Source organism: Falco cherrug, chromosome 4 (assembly GCF_023634085.1).
Source record: "Falco cherrug isolate bFalChe1 chromosome 4, bFalChe1.pri, whole genome shotgun sequence".
Lineage (NCBI taxonomy): Eukaryota > Metazoa > Chordata > Aves > Falconiformes > Falconidae > Falco > Falco cherrug.
The window spans coordinates 23247487-23268340 of NC_073700.1; the positions used below are offsets into that span (position 1 = coordinate 23247487).

The following is a 20854-nucleotide window of genomic DNA, read 5'->3' on the forward strand; positions in this document are numbered from 1 at the left end:
GTTAAATAATTTTTTGCAGCCTTAGCTCAGTAACACAGCAAATGCACTTTCTGTGTTTGTGACTGAGGTTTGTGACTTTTGGTAGCGTCTTGTTTGACCTGTGTTATTTTCTGGTGGCTTACAGATTCACTCCTCTTTTCTTTTTGTGAGGTACTGCTCACCATTTGAAGTATCATATTTTCCAGGGATTTCTGTTCCTGATCACATGGAGATTTAAGGAATTATTTTTAATTACAGAGGTGCCCAACTAACAGTTGGGGCCATTTCATTTTTAAATGAGTTGTGCAGTTCTCAGCACATCCATCTTAACGACATGGGGTGATATGGTTCTTTGAACTTGGAAGTGTTTGTTTTGAAAGGGAACAACAGGAGTCGTGCATGTTCTTGGGGTTATTCAGAGCTGACCCAAGTGCTGCCAAATGATCCACAGGGACAATAACAGCACTGCCAATTTAATAATCTTGTGTGAATTAAGGTGTTAGATCATCTAGAAATGTATTTCTAAAATTCACAGATGTAGGGTGTCTGCCCTCAAACTGAACGTCCCATTGAGCCTGTAAGTGTGGCATGAATGTTGGTACTGTGGGGTTGGGGCATTTGCTCAGGGCTTAAAATGCGGTGGGTGGGCTTTGGCCAGAACCTGCGGTAAAGATGGTAAAGCCAATAATGCCATCTGATGTCCACCCTGCCCTCACCTCCCTTTGCCTTTCCTTCCCTCTCCTTTTAATTTTTCACAGCAGCAGTTTAAATGTGTTATGTTGAATAATTGCCTTGAATTTCGATCAAAGGAAATTTATTTCATAGGAGGATATGCTTTACTTTGATTGAAAATTGATGAAAACTTTCCATATTTCATATCATCTGTTTTGGGTTTCAATTCACGGATGGGAGTAGGAGTGTTGTGCTTAGAAACAGTGCAGTTACCGCTGGGAATACACTGCTGTTAAATTTGGAATTTGGAATCTCCCCCAGAGGGAGGAATTTGACTAAAAATCGCTAAAAGATCTTTAGGATAATTTCAAAGAGTGTCTTATCACCCTTATTGTTTATGCCATTATTTTATTACAATTGCTGGCAGCCTGTGCTTTCCAATGTGAACATAAAAATGGTGCTCTGCCTTCCCTCGGCATAGATTCAGCAGAAACATTTGTTTTTGATGGCTAACTTACCCTATCGAACTGAAAAGCCACGTTATAGCTTGATACTGTACCAAATGACATGCCCTGACATCTTCCTTCCCTCTTCTCCAAACTGAAGTAAATTGTGCATCAGGAAAAGCATTACCTTTGAATTATATTGCTAGTATGAGAGTTGTAATGTCCCACTGATGTAATAATATTATGAATGATCATCATCATTATTTTAAAATTTGATTGGTAATTTGTAATGCAGCAAGGTACTAGGCCACAGGCCATCGGTTTCTGAGAGCAATAGGGCTCCTGAGCACTGGCGTGAGGTCTCGTGCTCCAAATGGAAATACTTGCACGTAGCAGGGAGAAGCTCAGTGCTCGTGGTCACAGCCTGTGACCAAGAAGAAAAGCTTCTCCAGGAAGACACCCCATGGCAAATTACCTTTTCATATCGCAACTTTCTGCAATATTTCTGTATGCAGAACTTCTGCATTAATGCCATTTATATTTATTTAAGCATGAAAATTTTCCCCCAGTTGGGATGAGTAAGATGTAGTATGAGAAAATGAAAATCTGTTTAGCCCACCTTCTAGATAAGATTAAATACACACGTTGCTGGAATTAATTCTGCTGTTTCTAGCGACTGATTTATTTTGGCGTGGTTCAGGCCATCATCCTGTGCCGCTAAGTTTTGCCGCTGCCAAGGACACCTATATTGTGGTGCAGATAACTTGTGCTGGGATGCGGGCCGTGTTGGAGCGGCAGTGCCCATCTGGCAGGAGCAGCCGAGCCCCTTGCTTGTCCCCAGGGCGGAGGGGCTGGTGCCTTCTGCAAGCAGCGGGTGCTGCCTTCTGTGCTCCGCCAGGCCCTGGAGTTGCTGCCTCTGCTCTTGAGGGATGCTGCAGTTTGCTTTTAAGGACACTTCATCAGGCTGCTTGGGGAATCTAATGTAATCACTGAAACAGCTTGACGGTAACAAGCATTGGTTTTAGGCAGTTTGTTGTTCTGCTCCTTGCTACTTGCATTCGAGAACATTAGAGAGATTCACTTCAGTCATAACAGGCCGTGTCAGATTAATGCAGGAACATTTGGGGAAAAAAGTAGTTTGCCGTACCATGCATTATGGTAAAAATGTCCTTTTATAGGGAAGGATTAAGGGAGGACAACAATTGTCTTTGCAGAAGAGACTAGTGCTGTGGTTGACAGCCGTGACTCTGCAAAGGAGCCATGCTGAGTGAGCTGCCCACGCCGTGTGCAGGTGGGCTCCGGGTCTGGTTGTCCCGGCTGAAGGTATTTTCCTTATAAAACCCCATCGGACTAACACTGCCAGTGCCCTGAGATACAGGGAGTTAGCAATAACAGATGATAAAACAAGTTTTTTGTGTACATATTGTCGTGAACCAAGTTGCTCATGGTTTTTAAAGCGGTTATTGAATCAAATCCACAGCGCTGAGCATTCAGTGGTATTGCCCTGCCCCACCGGTGCGGAGAGACGCAGTGTGCTGCAGGTTGCTTTGCTAACAGCACCCATCGGGGTGTTCGCCCTGTGGCTGCTCCTGTTTCCAACAGTAGCATCTCCACGTGCGGGTATGGAATATTCTCTGCTCCGTCAGAAGCACCTGCACTCACCTGTGGCAGCAAGAGGTGCATGCCAAAGAGAGATGCAAGCACTGGGAATACCGAGGCGTTCGCTGCACGGAGAGCACCTGCATTCTTACCCCCCAGCCCCTTGGCCTTACTTGGGAAGGAAATTGCAACACTTGACTGTTTTCACTTATTAAACATAGCTTTTAATTCAGAGAGCTTTACACTCAAGGAGACTTAATGAAGTGATATAAGGGTGATGTCACCTTGGATGTCATTTATCAGAATGTAGATTACTCGGAGAGCTTTTCTAATTATCTGCAAGTGTAATCAGTCTGAATATACAGCCCACATGATGGCTCAGACAATGACTTGCTCTAAAGAAAATGCTGGGAGAAAGGTCTCTGCAAGATGAAGTGACAGAAATTCAGCAGAAGGGCTCATAAAAGAGGGATGGATGTGTTTAGAATTTAAATTGGAACAAGAGAAAATGCTTCAAAGGGACCCAGATTCACCCTCCCAGGCAGTGGGCAGGCAGGAGCAGTCTCAGGACTCTGAATCTTGCCGGTGCATGGTGCAATGAGGAGCATCTCCGGCTCCTTGTGGGAGCAAATTAACGTGCCATGCTATGCCAGGAGTGAATTCCTAAACCCACCTGTCCTGGGGCATCTCTGAGCCCTGGCCTTCATTGGGTCACTGTGGAAGGCTGGAGGAAGAGGAGGGGGCACGTGGAGGGATGATGCTGTGAGGAGGCTGCCCCATCAGCAGCATTTTACTGGGCAAAGGTTCAGTGGCTTAGAGAGGCCAAATCCCTTTTAAAATGGAAGAAGCATCAGTCGGGAAAGGCTGTTCTAAGGACTGAGTTTCTCTCATCTGAAAATGTTACAAGGTAGGATTAAAAGTTGGCAAAGGACAGAGGTGTCTGAGGTAAAAATAATTAAAAAGGCAGTAATTTGAGTGTGCGTATGTGTACGCACACACACTCGCTTCTAAAGCTGGGGCGAGAATACCTAATGCTCTGGTGTGCATCAGGGGCTTGGTATAAGCTCAGTGGATGCTCTGCCTGGCTTCTCAGTGTGCTTTGGGTACCGCGGTTGTTTAGGGAGGGAAGAAAAGGTCAGATTTCCATTTAGTAAAGGAAAAGGTTAAAGTAGCAAAGGAATTGCTATCCTGTATGTTTATACTCTACAATAAAGTTGTGCAGCATGTGTCATGCACCTGTCAGAATTTCCTCTAACTGCTTTTTTGTATGAGAGGATTTACCCTTTGAAGGGGAGGAAGCAATACAGAGGGCTGAGAGCTACACTTGGTCTGGGTTTTCTGTGTCTGAGAAATACGTCATGTATCCAAAATGCTGGAAGCTCAAGTCAGAATTGGGCATATCACCCCAGATGTGGCACCGCACTGTGTTTCCTGACCATGGAAAACGAGGGGTTGCGGAAAAAGCCCAGATAATCTTGGCAAACCACTTGATTATCACTGGTTTGGATTAAAATGGTACCAATAACTGGGATTTTTTTTTTGGAGGGTAAGGAAACTAATAGCAATATCCGGTATTATTTTCACCAGCAGTCAAGATGGCTTGTACTATGAAGCCATATGTTAGGGAAAGAAAAATAATGAGAAACAGAAGATGTAGCAAATAGCAGAGCCTGAGGATATCAGAATATTACTTATAATTTGACTACAAAAAGTGATCTAGTGCATTAATGAATTAACAAAGTGCAATTTACTATGGTAAGAAAAATAGTTTTCAGAATGCTATCAAAATCCATATCTCGGGAAAAAATATTCTGAGACATCTCAAGCAACTTAATGGCAGATGGCCAATATCTAAAGCATTTTTTTTTAAATGGATGCCAGCAGTCATGGTGTGCATGATTCACTTCTTATGAGAACAGCTTTATGGTATTCATTGGGATGAATATCTGTTGGACTTGAGGGTGTATGAAGACCTTAACTGTTCACAGTACCGTAGAAATCATGTCAGGAAGAGGGGCTAAATTTAGACTGATTCCTACTTGACAGTGTTGAGGGCTGTGACCGTAGAAAGGGCTCCATCTCCAGTGCCGCTCCAGGTTCGGGATGGCAGGTTTATACAAACGAGCGTTGGCTGCCGCTGGGATGCAGGGTCGAAAGCAAAGCTGCGCCAGAAAGCTGCCCCGTCTCTGCAGGCTGCTCCCGGCTCCTCTTAGCACCCTCTTTCTATTTGTGATAAGGCTTGTTGATATCACTGGGTCTGGGTCCTACAATGAATATCAAGCATTCCTCAGAATTTCAGAAAGAAAGCAGGTTTAGGAGGATCCAAACCACCCACAGTACGTTTTCCTCTTGTCCAAGAATCTGCAGCTTGAAAAACGTTCTGTCTCTGGTTGTGAGTGTGCTTAATGTGAGCGTACCTCGAAATGCCTTTCCAAGGCTACACTGGAGCTCAGCAGTTCAGTTAGCTCCATTTAGTTAGCAGTCAATTTTCTGTACATCAAGATGAATTTTTTCTGTAGCTGTGCTTTGTAAAGGTGGGGGAACCTTGTCATCTCTGTGTGTAACGCAAGGACAAATTGTAAGCTCTGTGGTTGAGCAGCTAAGACTGTGGAGGTCCAGGCTTTGTTGCTATCCCTCTTAATTTTATTTTTTTTTTTTTTTCAGAACAAGGTTAAAAGCAAATCTTCAGGGGTCTTTTTTGGGTTTGTGCTTTTTGTTTTATTCGGTTGGGTTTTATTTCCAAATCTTGGCCAATGATACTTGATCTTTCTACCTGACCAAGTCTTTATTTAACGCCCACTGTCATCATCTGTAAGTAGTCCTGCCTAGACAGTAGTCCTAAACTGTAGTCTAGTCCTAAGCAGTCAATGTGCTGAAATACAAAAATACTTAAAGTAAGGCTGGTTGTCGTGAATCCTCTATACAAACTGTAAAATAATTTGCTTTAGGACAAATACTTGCATACCCTTCCCCAGCTGCCCCTGAACGTGGCAGGATTTACATGCCTGGATGGATTTTTGCCCAGGGTTTTGTGGTGTGTGATTGATGGCACAGGCATGAGCAAAAAAGCTTTTGGTTAGCTCTTGTTACCGGGATTGCTGTGTGCATTTTCTCCTCCGGGCTTCGAGGTATGGTGTGTGTTAATGCATGTGTGTGAAGGCATATAATATTTCAGCGCAGAAAGGGTGAAGACTTAAAATATATCTTCTCCTGCTTGCCCTGCAAGATACAGATAAGGTTAAAGGGCAGACAGGCATAGGAAATTTATCTTCTCAACTGTATCCCGTGCTCTGATGCAGGTAAATAACCAATGTAAGTAGTTGTTTTCCTGCTTTGCTCGTAGGGCCTGCCTCTTTCCCCCATGCCTCAGGACACCGATACCATGTTTCCTTGCAAGTGTTTGGCTGATCTGTATTTTTCTAATGTGTTTCCATTGACAGCTTCTGCTTTTTCTTTCCTTTCTGATGGTGACTGTCTTCTAAGATGCCTGTGATGTTGCTAATAAGCTCCCTCTCAAATTGCAGTGTTCAAAGGGGGTGGACAAAAGCAAGATGCATCTCACAAATGAAGCAATGTGCTCTCCAGTAAACTGCTTTTTACCAAGTGCAGGTCATCTTTAGGTGATGCCTCTAACTTCTCTGGGCCAGTACAGCTATAGCCATAGCTGGGAGACATGAGGACGTGTGTGAGGATGCGTACTGAGCCGATGTTTGACTTCAGTTTGAAACCCAGGATTGCAGTTCTCTGTTCTTTTACAAGATTGCATTGCATCTTGTTTTGTAAATACTTCAATGGTCTTCAGACTGCCTAAACATACCAATGCTAACACCCATGAGAAAGAAAAGTCAATATATTTTTTCTGAAAAATGGAATGTGCACAAATTTAGGAGCAAATGACCCATGTTATGCACTAGCTTGCAAGTTGACTAGCTACATGCAACTCTTGATAAACAGAATATTTTCCATGTAATATTAAATTTTCCCAGTATGCATTATAGCTTAATGATCTCTGTGCTTTCATTTCAGAAAGCTAATCTTATTTAGCATTGTAGTACTTCAAAATATAGATATCTAAAATTCCTGAAAGGACCCTGCAGTGGTTGGTGCAACCAACATTAAAACAGCCTTGAAGAGTTTAATCTTTAAGGTAAACCAGTTTTGTGGATGTCTAAACTCAATTATCTTTCAGAAATACATTTCTTAGAATTGCTTATGTTTCTAGACTGCCAAGGTGATTTGCCAACAAAGCCCCGTGATTCAAATGACTGTTGTCTTGCTATTTACATACATATTCCTCTATTTGCAAACTGCATTTTTACCCAGGTGCTCAAATACAAAGACAGCTCCAGTTTAGGCCTTCTGATCTTTGAAAAGTGCTGCTTCTATACATTTGCTTGATCACTGGCCTCACTGGCAATTATTGCTACAGGAAACATTCTTCATTTGTGCCTTAGCAGTGTGAAGCTGTAAAGTATCTGATTTACATCGGTATCAACCAGCCTGGTGCTGATTTTTTTATGACTGTAGCACTTCAGCATTGGAATATGAATGAGACCTATTGCGTGTGTTTTAGTAGGAGTGTTGCATGCACAGAAAACATCTCAGGTAAGAAAATTAGGTCAGTTTTTTAATCTAAAATCTATTCTTTTAGATGCACAGACACACATGAGAAAAGAAACTCTTACGGTGGGTTGAATCAGTGTAATTGAGGAAAATAATCATTGTCTGACAAATGGAAGTGGATGTAGCTTCACAAAACTCATTGCATCAAAGCTTTCTGTAAACTGCTGGATTATTACTACTATTATGATCCTTATTATGTAATATTGTTATTTCTAGGATTGAAATAACAAATGTTCCATAGGACTTTCTGCTGCACTATGCTACTTTTGGTTTTTACTTTAATACTTGTGAGTGAAGACCAGTTACAGTACAGAAATTTTTTATTTTTTTTGATCCTCCTGGGTGAGGAATACGTTGTAAGGCATTGTGAGAGCCTGGTTTCCAAAGTTTGGTTGGAGGGCGTTAGTTGATTAGGCATAGTTAAAGATGGCTACATCTGCTGTCTGTGGGTTTTGGTGGTGTTACTGGAGTCTGTATCTCTGCTTGTACATCTCTATCTACTATTGCAAATCTCTGGCTGTGGGTCAAGGTGTACCAATTTAAGAAAAATCACCTTTCTAGTTAAAAAAGGCTTTCCTGCTGGTTATTGGAATAGAACAGTTGGTCTGACTTTCAAATCTATTGTGCGATATGAAGTTATTTCTCTTCATCAGGCTGCAGGGGGCTGTGGAGCTGTGCCGATGCTGAAGGCTGCAGAGCAGATTTGGGCGAGCTTTCTTTAGCCACTAGAAATAAGACAGAGACGGCACATGTCAGCGTTAGGGAGGTGGGTGCTCTGGCCTTCCTGGGCTGTGCTGCTGCCCTGACTCTGCCAGCTCACCGTAGCCTGAAGGAGATGATATTCAGGCTGAAATTTTGTCCTAGCACAAAATCATCAAATCACTGAGGTTGGAAAAGACCTTTAAGGTCACAGAATCCAACCCAGTACTGCCAGCTCACCACTAAGAAAAGATGTTCTTCTGTGGTTAGCAGTAGAACCGTGAAGGTTCATCTGTTTTCCCCATGAAAATCCATGGGGATTGGATTGATGGTCTTGAGATAAAGGCTTTTGTCTATAATGAGATCTTCTGAATTAGGATGGGCCAGATAGATGACTGTAACTATGTAGCTGTATTATTCGATCTTGTATGTCTTGCAAAATGACAATACATGGATTATATGGCAAAGAGGCTGATTGTCTTACTCTGCTTGTTTAAATTACAATATTTACTCTAGCATATTGTTGGTTTTTCTCAAGCTCTAGTACTCAGCTACTTTCAAATAAAGAGCTTATTTGGAGAAGCCTTCAGATGTTACACCTCCTGTGTGCGCGGCAGTGTCTATAGCATGAGTGAATATCTGACGGGTAATAGCTCTGATCTTGTTTTGGAGAGCCCTGGATGTAGGTACTTGTCTATTAGGGAAGGATCCGTTTGTTTTGTGTTATTGTGGATGTTTCTGGAGTGCCATGAGCACAGCTGTTGCAGCTGCACAGGCTGAGCTCTCTGCTCTGTGTGTAGCTGGAGGAAGCTTCAGTGTCATATGAAATAGCATATATGGGGACTAGCACGCTTACAGACTCGTAATTGTAGCTGGTGCATCATGGATGTCTCAGCTCACAGGCATCAGGTTTCTAATGATGCTAAATATGATGGAGGTGGGTTAAGAGCATATATTTTTCTGTCAGCACTTAACCAGCTACTGAATTCTAGCTGGTACAAATAATAGCTGCTTGTTTGATACTGTGAGCATTCTGCAATCTTTAAATTAAATCTGTATCACCAGGTTCTCAGCAGTACTATTATGTAAGTTCCTTTGAAAATGCGTTTAATCCTTCAGAAACTGAACCACTGTCTGAATTCATGTAACATAAGCACCAAGGAAGTGGGATTTTGATGTCTGTCTGTCTGAATTATATGCCACAAAAATTGTCCTTGCAATACTATTTATACATCATAACATACCCCCTATATTATGTGTCGATCAGAGATGAGTCCAGAAAAAATTGGCTGAAGGAGAGATATTGAGAAAGTGTAATGTGAAAAATGATGTTGTCAGCTCCTTTTCCGTACAAGGTGTTGAGCGTTGCCGGTGTGGAGATGCAGAAAGTGTGACCAGGAATTCTTAAATTTGCATTTCATTTCTGTCAGCTGAAGGAGATGGTATAAGAGGACTTCTTACTCTCTGCGTTTTCACTACTCTGGGTTTGGGGCTTTTTTTTCCTCTCTTTGTTGCAGTATTTTTCTCTTGTGAAGATTTGCCTGAAGCAAGAGACCTAACTGCTCACTCTCTTAGGAATCATGATGATGAGCACTTGAGACTCTAGTAGGAAGCGAGGTTAAATTATTTGTCATCACCTTCAAATAGATCTTTTGGAAGCAAAAAATGCTCATGTCAATAAATTTCTTTTGTGTTTCATCCCTCTCCTGACATCCCAAGGTACTCCATTTAAAATCCATGGAACAAAAGTGCATTCTCTTGAAATCACTTTCTGTGCATGTGTCTCGGGTGTCAGCTACTTCATTCCTGAAGAAAATAATGTTATTGCATGGCTCCTGAAGATCGGCAAGTTAAAAAGGAAAGAAAAAAAAAGAAAAGGAGCCTTTAAAGAACAGGGCACATAAGAAGGACAGAAGATTCGCACATCAGTGCAAATGGGGTTTGTGTTCACCTGTGCTTCTGGTGTCTTCTGACAGCACGGAGGGTTGCGTGGGTGCTGCACCTGAGTTCCTGTGCTGGTTCTTTCTCTTACACCAGGGATCGCTCCCCTGAGACGCCCCCGATCCGGACGTGACTGGGCTGGGGGTTCAAGCCTGCCCTTTGCCAAGAGGCATACACAGCACCGGCTTCTGTCGGTAAGAAGCTAATGACTGCTGTGAGTTTGCTGCTCTTCCAGGAGTAATTCCTACTTGAATTACTATACACCTGTATGTACAGGAGCTATTCCTGAAGCATGTGATTAAACTTTCTGCTTGGCTTTTTCAGCTAAACCTAGGAAGGGGAAAAACTTGACACACTAGTGTTGAAGTTGGAATTAAAATTGTGCCCATTGCCTGGGTTTATCCCTGTCTGAAAATGGGACTGATCTGCTGCTTGCTGGGTTACTGTGATGGCAGTTTGGTATAAACTAGAGGGAAGTCTCTGTTCAGCCAGACCCATTGATTTGGATACTTTAAATATGTATTTATTTTTTTTTTGTCTTGAAGTATGAAGTCTATTTGATGTATGTAAAATATGGCAATTGCTTTGCAGGTCCTTCGCTGGTTCAAATTTGGGCTAAACTTCTAATCGCAATAAATCCTCTTTAAAAGGCAACTCAACTGATGTTTATATGGAGGATAGCACACTCTTGTTCTAGTTGTATAAGTTGATGCATGGATTCTGGGCAGACAGTTCCATTTGACTCCATATCTGAATTTATTTTGCACAAATTCTTGATGTTTAATACTCAACTAAATGGCTGTTGAAAACTAAAAAGCTGTATAGAAAAGCATTCTTGTTACTGGAAATTCTATTAAGTTTTTAACATCTTTAATATTTTCACACTTGGACACTGTTAACATTGCTCTTGGTTTTTTTCAAGTGGATTTCGTTGAGATTCTTTCACAGATGTGTTCACTGCTAAAGGTTTTCTTTCTGCTGTGCATTTGGCTAACTGGGCCTCTGGAACCTAATACACGCTGGATCAATATTGTTTGTGTACAGCCTTTTCAACCCCAGGTTCACTTCCCCTGGCATGCGTTTCTGTTGCATTGCTAATCTGGTTAAGTAGCTGAGCTGAAACCACTTAAAAGCCTTTTCTTTGCCAGGGCCTGGAACTGGGATGAGTTCTGTAAGCAATGGGAGGGGAGTGACATAATGAAGAGGACAGTACGTGGATCTTCACAGTCTGGAATCTCTCACCCTGCTGAATTATTTGCAGGATTTCAATGTTTCTAGTGTAGTTCAGATTTAAAGTTGAGGCAGCTTGAATGGATCAATGTCAATGGTGCAATTTGGCAATTACAGAGGGAAACAGGAGGAGGAAAAGTGTAGGTAATTAAAGATGTTCATCTAGGGGGATTACTATATCTTTGCTTACTTTCAAGCAAATCACTTTTGTGGACGTATGTAGACATTCTTTGTGCTTGTAGAATTTATGTTTAAAGGTGGTGATCTTTCTGTGCTTATTTGTAAGTCTTGTCTACCACCTCTCCACTCAAAGAGGAAAAAAAAAAGGATTGTTTGGGACTGCCTTTTTCTCATGAGCTGAGAAAAAAACTGATCAAAGCATGTTGCTCATAGCCTGCCTGCAAAATGATTCAACCTGATAGTTGAATCAAGATGGTGCCCCAAGGGAAATCACGTTGGAGAAGACCAAGGCTGCTCCCTGATGATGGCTTCCCACAAACCAGAGCTGCTGCAGGGGAGGTGGCTTGGGCTGGCTCTGGGCGACAGGGTCTGGTGCCCCTAAAGCCGCTGTTCATTGGCGCAAAAGGAAGGTAGAAACATGTCAGCTGAGCAGCCATGGGAAAATGGACTTCTTGCCTCTGTTAAAATCATCAGTTCTCACAGTCATTAACAACTAGATTTCCTTTCCTCATTAGTGTCAATCAGTTAATTTAAATTCACTCATCCCTATTTCTAATTAAGGATGTTAACAAAGGAATTTCCCCCACTCGTATCCTCCAACCCAGCATTTGCTTTGATTGAATGTCTCTAAAATATTTGCAAAAGATGACCCTGAGGGCTGGCTCCTTGGGGCTTGTGGCAGTACCCAGGCTGCAGGTAACGCAGGGAGGTGAGCAGGACCAATGGAGGTTAGAAAGAAGCACAGTGCTGCAGGTCGAACAAGTGGGATGTGCTTTTGCCACCCTTGGAAAAGAATAGATTGCACTTCTGTTGCTTCTGTCGATGCAGCTCAGAACACTTCACAAGCAGTAATTACATTTCTCAAAACCCTGGTGAGGTAGGCAGGTATAATCACACATTTTGCAGCTGGACAGATTGAATCGTGCAGGTGTTACTTGGACAAAGTAAAATGAGTAGTGGACAATTTCAGGGGAAAAAGTAAAAAAATCAAAGATTCACGATTCTCGACCTGTTCTTTTTTTTGAGAGAGCTTCAAGCTCTCAAAATACTGTTCAGTTTGCTACTTAATTGTGGAGGGACCAGTTATCTGCTCACGCAGCCAGAAGAGCAGGAAGGCCACGTTATTGCCTGGTTTTATGGTCACGTTCCCAGGTTATGTATCCATCTCAAGTCTGAGTTAAGGCAGAAGACTACCATTCAAAATATTTAGATTCACCTGGTTTTTTGTTGCTGCACTTGAGCTCCTTTGGCTCTTTGTCGTTTAAATTCTGTGTTCTGACTTTCCATCTCCAAATGCCTCCCTTCTCTCAGACTTTTTTTATGCCTTGGCCAGTCAGATCTCTGAGGCAGAAGGTTTGTTGTTTCTAATGTGCTGGGTGCTGTGGTGATCAAGGAATGGCTTTCAAAGCACTGCTTTCCCCCCGTTGCAGTTGGCATGACATTAAGCGTTCGGATGCCTTCAGTTCTTGCCTGCTAAAATATTTTAAAAGCAATCAGTGGATTCTGAAGGACATTTCATTCTCTGCAGTTGGGGAGAAAGGGGGTGCGAGTTAATGCAAACAGACTGAGCTTCCCCAGGTGGCATTAATAGCAGGCATGCTCGCTCAGCTCTCTGGAGCACCCCTTTGGTTGCATCTCTGAAGTGGTTCTTTCTTCCCTCAATCTGGCTCTGTCTTTCAGTTAGAGGGATTTGCAGCAGAATGAAACACCAGACTTTAAAATACCAGCTGTGCTTTATTTTAAATGCTTTCTTCTTTCAAAGACATACTTGGGGAGTATACGGGGTCTGGTGTTTTCTCTCTCGAAGATGGTCTCTGTAGGTTAGAGTTGCAAGTTTGTGATTATGGTAGGATTTGTTTCGCTGGATCATGGTAGAAAAAGTTGCAAAAAGTGTTGATGATTCTGTTATCAAGAAGGACGTTTTGGTTTTGTTTTAATTACAAAACTATAACTCAGAATGTTTTATTGCATCACCAGGAGCATGAAGTTCTTTAAATGTGCTCCAAGAGGAGTAATTTGTATTCGGTATCAAGAAAATACTGTTCCTTACTGACCTTCTGTGTGTGTCTGTGTGTGTGTGTTTTTAACATGCAGGGCAGGAGAGAATTGGCAAAGACTCCCACTATGAGCAGGAGGGGAAGGTCCAGTTCGTGATCGACGCTGTGTACGCCATGGCACATGCGCTGCACCACATGAACAAGGACCTCTGTGCCGACTACCCGGGGGTCTGCCCTGAGATGGAGCACGCAGGAGGCAAAAAGCTGCTCAAGTACATACGCAGTGTAAACTTCAATGGTGAGCTGAGACTGCTTCTTCGGTAGCATATTGACCTATGTGGCTCTTTTCCATATAATTTCACTTCATGTATTTTTTTCATTCATTACAGTTCAAGACTTCTTTTATTGTTACATTAGAGTTTGTGGCAGAAGACCATGTTTATTTAGTATCTATTTGAAAACATCATGTTTTAGCCAAGGCAAATAGGCTACTACTGCCCAAAGACATGCTGCTATTTTAGGATGCCTTCCAGAAGACTGATTTCCTATGGGAGAAATAACTGGGTAAAAGCCTGAGCTTGTCTCTGACTAAATATGCCTGCTGAAACCCTAGGACTCTGTTATCATCGCACATCATTTCTTCCTGTTTATTCATATTATTTCACTTGGAGAAAACTAACTGGGTGAAATTCTGGTACCCTGAACCCAACTTAGCTGCATGCTCAAGAGAAGGGAGAGGACAGCTAATGGGCCAGGTCCACTGGCAGAACCAGAACTATGTGATGTAGACAGAGTAGTTGCTCCAACCTTCATTCCTCTAGCAAGACTGCAGAGGAGATGAAACATGGTAGGAATAAGGATGGGGGAACTTTATCTTTTTGCTTACCAGTTGTCCACCAGGTATGGCAGTGATGGATACGATACCAGCCCTCTGTTTTGACAGTACAACGGGGTTTCATGTATTTTCCCTCCATTGCAGTATATAAATCAGGCCTAAATATTAGCACAATTTCCTTGCCTGTATATGTTTTACTGTAATTTTATTAGTTTCACTAACAAACATTAACCTGCAACCTAACCAGAGGCACCAGAGCAGATCGCTTACAGCAAGTAACATTACAGCAACCAAATGTTATTTCTCCTCCATAAACCTTGCTAATGTACTTACCAGGAGGTCTTACTGCTCTTGCCCTAGCTCTGTGTAAGATGGAAATCTGAGATTTAACCTGGAGCCAGAAGCTAGACCTCCAAATCCGTATTTAAAACAGATTTAGGAAAGTACTGAAAAAATATCCTTTTGAAATGCGCGAGGCGGCCGGGGCCATCACTGCCTGGAAGAGGTGTTTGCATGACCTTCACATCCTCCTGGGACAGCACAGTGAGGTGTTCCCTGCTGCGATCTACTAATAAACATTTTCAATAATAATCTTAACAAGACCTACACATAGCCAGTAAGACCTGAGAGATGTAAAGATAGGAACACAGGTATTTCGTGGTCAAGTTTGGTCATTTGTCCCAAGGATATTTTTCCTTCCTATATAAATCATCTCATAAAGAGCAAGGTGAATATGAGGAGATTTTAATTTCTTCCCTTGAATTAAGTGGTGTTAACTACAGCCAGGAGCAAATTTTGAGATGAATGATCTGAGGAGGTCTGGAGAGTTCTACTTTCCTCATTTTGGAAGGTTAATTACAAAGGACAAACCTCCCGTAGAAGGACGGCATTCGTGAACAGTATTGCACTTGGGCCATTTTAGTACTGAAAAGCAGGTCATACATGGTCATCTCCAGGCAGTTTTTGCATATAAAGATGCTGAATGGTCATCTAATCATTTTAATAGAGCTGAGAAATAATTTATGAGAAAATGGATGTTCAGCTAATGTTGCATACTGTCCAGCTCCAAAAACTGGTTTGCACCAACTTTGGTTTCCTTATTTGTGTTTTCTTGGTCAGCGTTTTAAAAGATAACTTTTTTTCTTCCATTTGTGATTGATTTACACGGCCATAGGGTTTTTTTCTTTGCTTGTGTACATGTAACTCATGTCCAGCACAGGGGCTGAAGTAGTGGTTTGCTTTTTAACATGGGCATGAGAATGGTGGCAAAACTGAAGTAGCTGTAAACCTTTTCAATTTCTCATGGCTGTGTGGGTGTAAGTGTATTCTGTGGGAAAACAACAAATTTCTTTAAGGTTCATTGTTCAGGGGCAGAGATTAGCTGCTTCTGTGTATTCATAGTGTACAGCTTCACATGTGTTTGTACACCCAGGCTCCATGTTCAGCTGCAGCCCTCCTGGGGCTCATTCACCAGGCTGTGGAAGATGCTCCAAAGCCAGTTTCTTCTCGGTGTGCTATAAAAGTAAATTCCCAGAACTGATGTGGGTAGGTTCAGTCTTCCCAGTGGTACAGGATAAACAATCATCGTGTAACTCACGGAACAGACGAGGCCAGCCTGAAAAATGCAGAGGGATGGGGGGATGGAAGAAACAATGAGAGATGCTTTAGGTGGTCTGGGTGGTGTATTCCTGTTGATAAAGCCTGGGAGCTCCTGCAACACAAGTCTGGTGTCTCCATGTTCCTTGGCCATCATGTGGTGGCTGGGAGGGCAGGGATGGAGGAGTGCGCTGCTGGGCTCGTGTCAGCTGTCTTGGTGTTAGCCTTGATCTTAACCTGCCCTTCCCCGGGCAGCCCTGCAACTCCATCTCGTGAAGGTTAGCACTTGGAAAGCAATATTTAGTCTATGCTTAAAATCCTGTTCTCCCAGTCTTCTACCTAAATTTGTAGTTAAACCACAAAATGGAGCAGTGGAAATGCTTTGTCCAAGCCATATGCTAAAGAGAAAAAAAAATAAAAATAAAAATAAAGCATCCTGAGCCCATGAGCTTGAGATCCTTTTTGCATGTAATATGTCTCCTTGTCACGGTGCAATTGAAATCATCTTGTCTGTGGCTGCTTTTGGAGTCTTTTCTTCCTTGCAAAGGTAATTACGTTCATGCAGAAAGAGCTTAAGCAACACTTTAATGAAGAGAGACTGGATTTGTGCTAGGAGCTCAGTATGAATTTTGATATCGTCACACTACCCTGAGAACAAAAAGGCCTAAAATATGGAAAACTGAAAACCTTGAGTGCTCATGCAGTGAGAACCTGAAAATCTCAAAGTGCAAAGTGGTTGTACTTTTGCCAGTGAAAAAGCTAAAGGTTCTGTTTGTATGAGCCCTTCAGGTCTTTGAACTGCAGTAAACATGAGCCGAATAACACAGCAATACCTTAGCTAGTTGTGCCCGTATGGCACCCTGTCCTTCTCCCATTAATTCATTTCTCATCTTGTGGTGATTAGGAAATGGAAATCCTACAAATTCAGTTGGATCACGTCTGTCTTGAATGCATTTTGCAGGTGAAGGGGTGTCCTGTCTTCTCTCTGTCTGTGTAGTGAGAAGGCAGCTTATTTGGTAGGAACTGAAGTAAATTGTTGTAGCCTCGGAGTGACCGAGATGCTGCAGTCCAGAGGCTAATACTCAGTTTCTGCAGCGTTTGCTGGGGCTGAGCAAAATTATTGTAAACCTTAATAGAAGGAAAATACATCCTGAATTATCAAAAAACTAAACAAATTTATGCATTAATAATTAGAAGATCAAAAAGTCAAATTACAAAAAGGATCATTTTTGAAAATAACGTTCCTTCTCTGTAATGAGGTTTTCATACATTACTTTTTATTATTTTCATAAGTGCACAAAAGAACTTGAGTTGCAAGTGAAAACTGAAATACTGCAGCAATTTAAAATAGGACTGACAGGTGGTACAAAGAGAGCACCGAAGCATGCACCCGAGCCCACACAGAGGTTAAAGAAGCCTTGCACTCACTAAGCAGATCCTTGGCTGGGATTCCAGTTACTCCAACTTCAAAGTCCAGAAACAGGACGCTTCTGCTTGGCTTATGACCCAAGATTTATCATTTTTTTGCATTTCTATAGATATTTATCTTCCCTACAGATCCCAGAGTCTTCACAGCTTTTTTTTTTCCTGTATATATTAAACACATAAATGGTGATGTACCTGAAAAAAGCAACAGCTGTTTACTACTGACTATCAAGTATCCATACATATGAGGTCAGTGTCCCGAGGGACTGTGCCTTAGGGGCCTCTGGAGACGACCCGGCAGGCAGTGCTGTATCGTGCCGTATTGCTGTGGAGTCTGCAGCCCTGTAGCATCCAAGTGCGTCTGCTGATCTTAAGGATCATTTTAAATGTCAGTGTTTAAAAGCTGTCTGCATGCAGCTACACAAAGCAACAATTATCAGCAACCTACAAAAAGTTTTCTTCTTCCTGCAAAACACAGAAATAGCATTTTGGAGTGATGGTTCCTGGTACATTCTCACTTTAGGATCTCTTAGGTCCGTAACAGCGTCTGTCCTTCACAATGGCCTTCTGCTTCTCAACCTGTTGCCCCCAGGGAAGGGGGGCCCTGCCAGCACTGTCTGCAGGCAGGCAGGTGACCTGCCCTGGGTGCCACCCAGGGATGGAGAGGCTTGGCTCTACCCCCCACACCGTGGCATGGTGGCTACGGCTTAGTCAGGAGGGTTATGGGTGATGCTCCCCATGGCCCATGAGGGTGACCGTAGAGATGTTCTTGACTGCTTACCCTCAGCCTACAGAAGACTTTGGGGCAGCAGAGTTTGTCTTGGTACTGGTGACTTTGGCCTGGCCACAGCGGCGGTGTGCGCTCTTGCTCTGCCTCCTGATGTGCAGACATGGACCCTTCTTCATGCCCAGGCTGCTGTTCCTTCAGGATACGGGGAATCCACAAATGTCTGTGTTGCATTTTGGGAGCCTCACGTCAGCTCCTACCCTTTGAATTGTACGTTTTTGTCAGCTCTGACAAAACCAAGCTTAACTAATAATATACACCCTTTTAAGAGTCGTGATTAGCTAAATCCCATTTACCGTTTGTGCTGATGTTCTGAAGGAGCCTAGGAATTACAGCCATTTCTTCTTATTCACTTTAAGTGTTTTCACTGTAAATGTATTCTGCTTACATTAATCTGTAATGACAATTAAATATCTGCCTGGTGCTTGTAAGGAACCAGTGAGGGGAGATCTTAGTGGAAGATTTTCTGTACCAGCCTTTGAACTGAATTTGTATCTGATCTCGGAGGATTGTAGGATAGACAAGAAACAATTTACCAGGGCTAGAATGGAAACTATGCTAATTCTCTCCTTCAAATCTTTTTTCACTCACTGGAATTCAATGAAGAATGGGAATCGTGAAGAAAATCATAATCTTAAAGTTCAATGCTACAATAGGAGAGATTTTTCATTGCTTTAGGGAAAAAAAAGTTACGCAAGAGGAGGAAGCTTTGAATATAGATATGCTGGAGTATTGTCATAATCTTCAATCTTGACACAATATCACTCTACCCTACTGAAACCTGTTTTAATATGTCTTGAAATAAATGTCACCCTTGAAGTTTTCACCTAGAGATCGAGGAAATGCAATGCTGCTGTGAATCCTCGTGGAAGAAAGGGTTCCCATCTAGTGCCATGGGAATTAGAATGCAGAAGTTCTGGTGAGGACCTACCTGAGGACCAGGAATGGCCTGTCCCATCGCTCGGCTGTCAGTGCCCCTCGAGGCTGCCAGCTGGCTTTGCCCAGCACAGGCTCAAAGGAGGGGTTGTTGAGGGTATCCTGGCCTTGCTGCTTGCCCTGCACTCCCTTACCCGTGGTAGCCACCTTAGTACATGACAAATAAAGTTAATTCAGGAGTCTGATCCTGAACTGAGATACTTTTCAGCCTGTGTCAGTATCATAGAGCCTAAATAAGCGAGTACACAAGGAAGAGTCTTCTTATAGCTTAGTCTGTTCTTTTCCACCCCAACTGCATGCTGATTCTGGGAATAAGAACATATTGTGGAGGAGGAAGCTATTTCTGGATGCTAGTCAAGATTCACTAGACCTGGACTGACTTCTGACAGCAGTATCTCTCAGAAGCAGATGGAACATTTTCTGGGGGGGAAAAAAATCATTTAGAGGCTCCATTCACAGGAGTGATTTTCACTAAAGAACTCCCCGAGGAAAGAGAGAGGGGAGGGAGACTGAAGGGGAGGAAGAAAAGCCTTCTGATATTTCTTGCTTTGTGCAAAGCTAGAGTGAAGTAAGGCTGATCTAGTTTTGCTTTGTTTTATTTTTAGTCAGTAGGTTTGAGCAGTGATAATCTCTGTAAGAGGGCTGGGATGATGCCACTGTGTCCTGAAGTATGCCTTTTAGATGGCTGGGGTGATAGATGACCTTTACCCGAAACACATTGCCAGTCTGAAAGCTCTCAACCATGACTAAATAAAATAGATATTGTAAAGATTTGGCATTGGTTGGTTGGATTTTGTCTTCTTTCCTTCCCTCAGGCAGTGCAGGCACTCCAGTGATGTTCAACAAAAACGGTGATGCCCCGGGGCGCTACGACATCTTCCAGTACCACACCACAAACACCAGCACCCCGGGCTACCGCCTCGTTGGCCAGTGGACAGATGATCTCCAGCTCAACGTGAGTCTATCTTGTTCTTTGCTTTCTCCTTTTTGTCCGGTATACTCACTAAATGGTTTTTTTCATCCTCCAAAAATTAATAGGGATCTTTACTATTTCTTTGCAGCTACACCATGTTTGGGTTTTGGTTTTGGTTTTATTTTTGTGTGTTACCTTCTTGTACTGTCCTGCAGCCTTTTCTCTGTACCCTGAGTACCGAAGCTCCTCAGACTGATGGAGGTGTCAGGTGATCATGCAAATTTTATTACTTTTGTGTGTCTGAAGTCCCTAGTTGCCAGCCTGGAAAATGAAGCAATAATGCATTGTAGTTTGGAATCAATGGGCTTTCATTTGCAGATGCTTTGTGTTTTTTTCTGGTTATACTCTTCAGTTCTTCCAGTTTTAGGAAAGCTGAAACTTAATGGGTTTTGAGTGACTCACTCTTCCGGTGTTAGTTTGCAGCATGTAGCAAAGATATCCACATGAATGAGATGGCCATCTTGTAATGATGCCTGAAGAAAAACAAGCACGTAAGAGCAGGTGATCAAAGATACTTTGATGTTTCCCACATGGAAAAAAACATGAGTGGTGGCTGAGGAAGCTGGAGACTCTTGTGTATCCACTCAAGGATGCTCTGTGATAGGTCCCTAGAGATGTGGGTTCAGGCTTCCTGCTTGACTTTGTGCGAGTTGCTTGAGCCTCAGATTCAGTGGTGCCAGTTTAACCTTGCAGTAGTTCATCGCCGGGTAGATTGTGGTTAAAGCCCAAAGGCAGTGCTTTCACTGCGGTTTGACTGCTCTTCAGTGACAGAGCCTGAATAAAATAAAGGTATTCCTGAAGCGAAATGCCAGTTGCTACAGAAGGGTTTCCTTTGTCAGTCAAAGTTCCCACCCAAGGTCACCGCAGCTCCCCCTCCTAACATCGTCCACCCGTGGTGTGCTGTGGCTCCTTCCCGGCCTCTGCTGCTGGATCCCC

At 42.8% G+C, this 20854-nt stretch overlaps 1 protein-coding gene across 3 annotated transcripts in view; it reads left to right on the plus strand.

The window, feature by feature from the left end:
• Positions 1-20854, plus strand: part of GRM7 (glutamate metabotropic receptor 7) — a 304125-nt gene that overhangs the window by 190658 nt on the left and 92613 nt on the right. For all 3 annotated transcript variants that reach the window (XM_055708082.1, XM_027811686.2, XM_027811687.2), the window contains exons 6-7: positions 13464-13664; positions 19761-19900. In XM_055708082.1, the coding sequence (XP_055564057.1) occupies positions 13464-13664; positions 19761-19900 (341 nt within the window). The remainder of the gene's footprint in view (positions 1-13463; positions 13665-19760; positions 19901-20854) is intronic.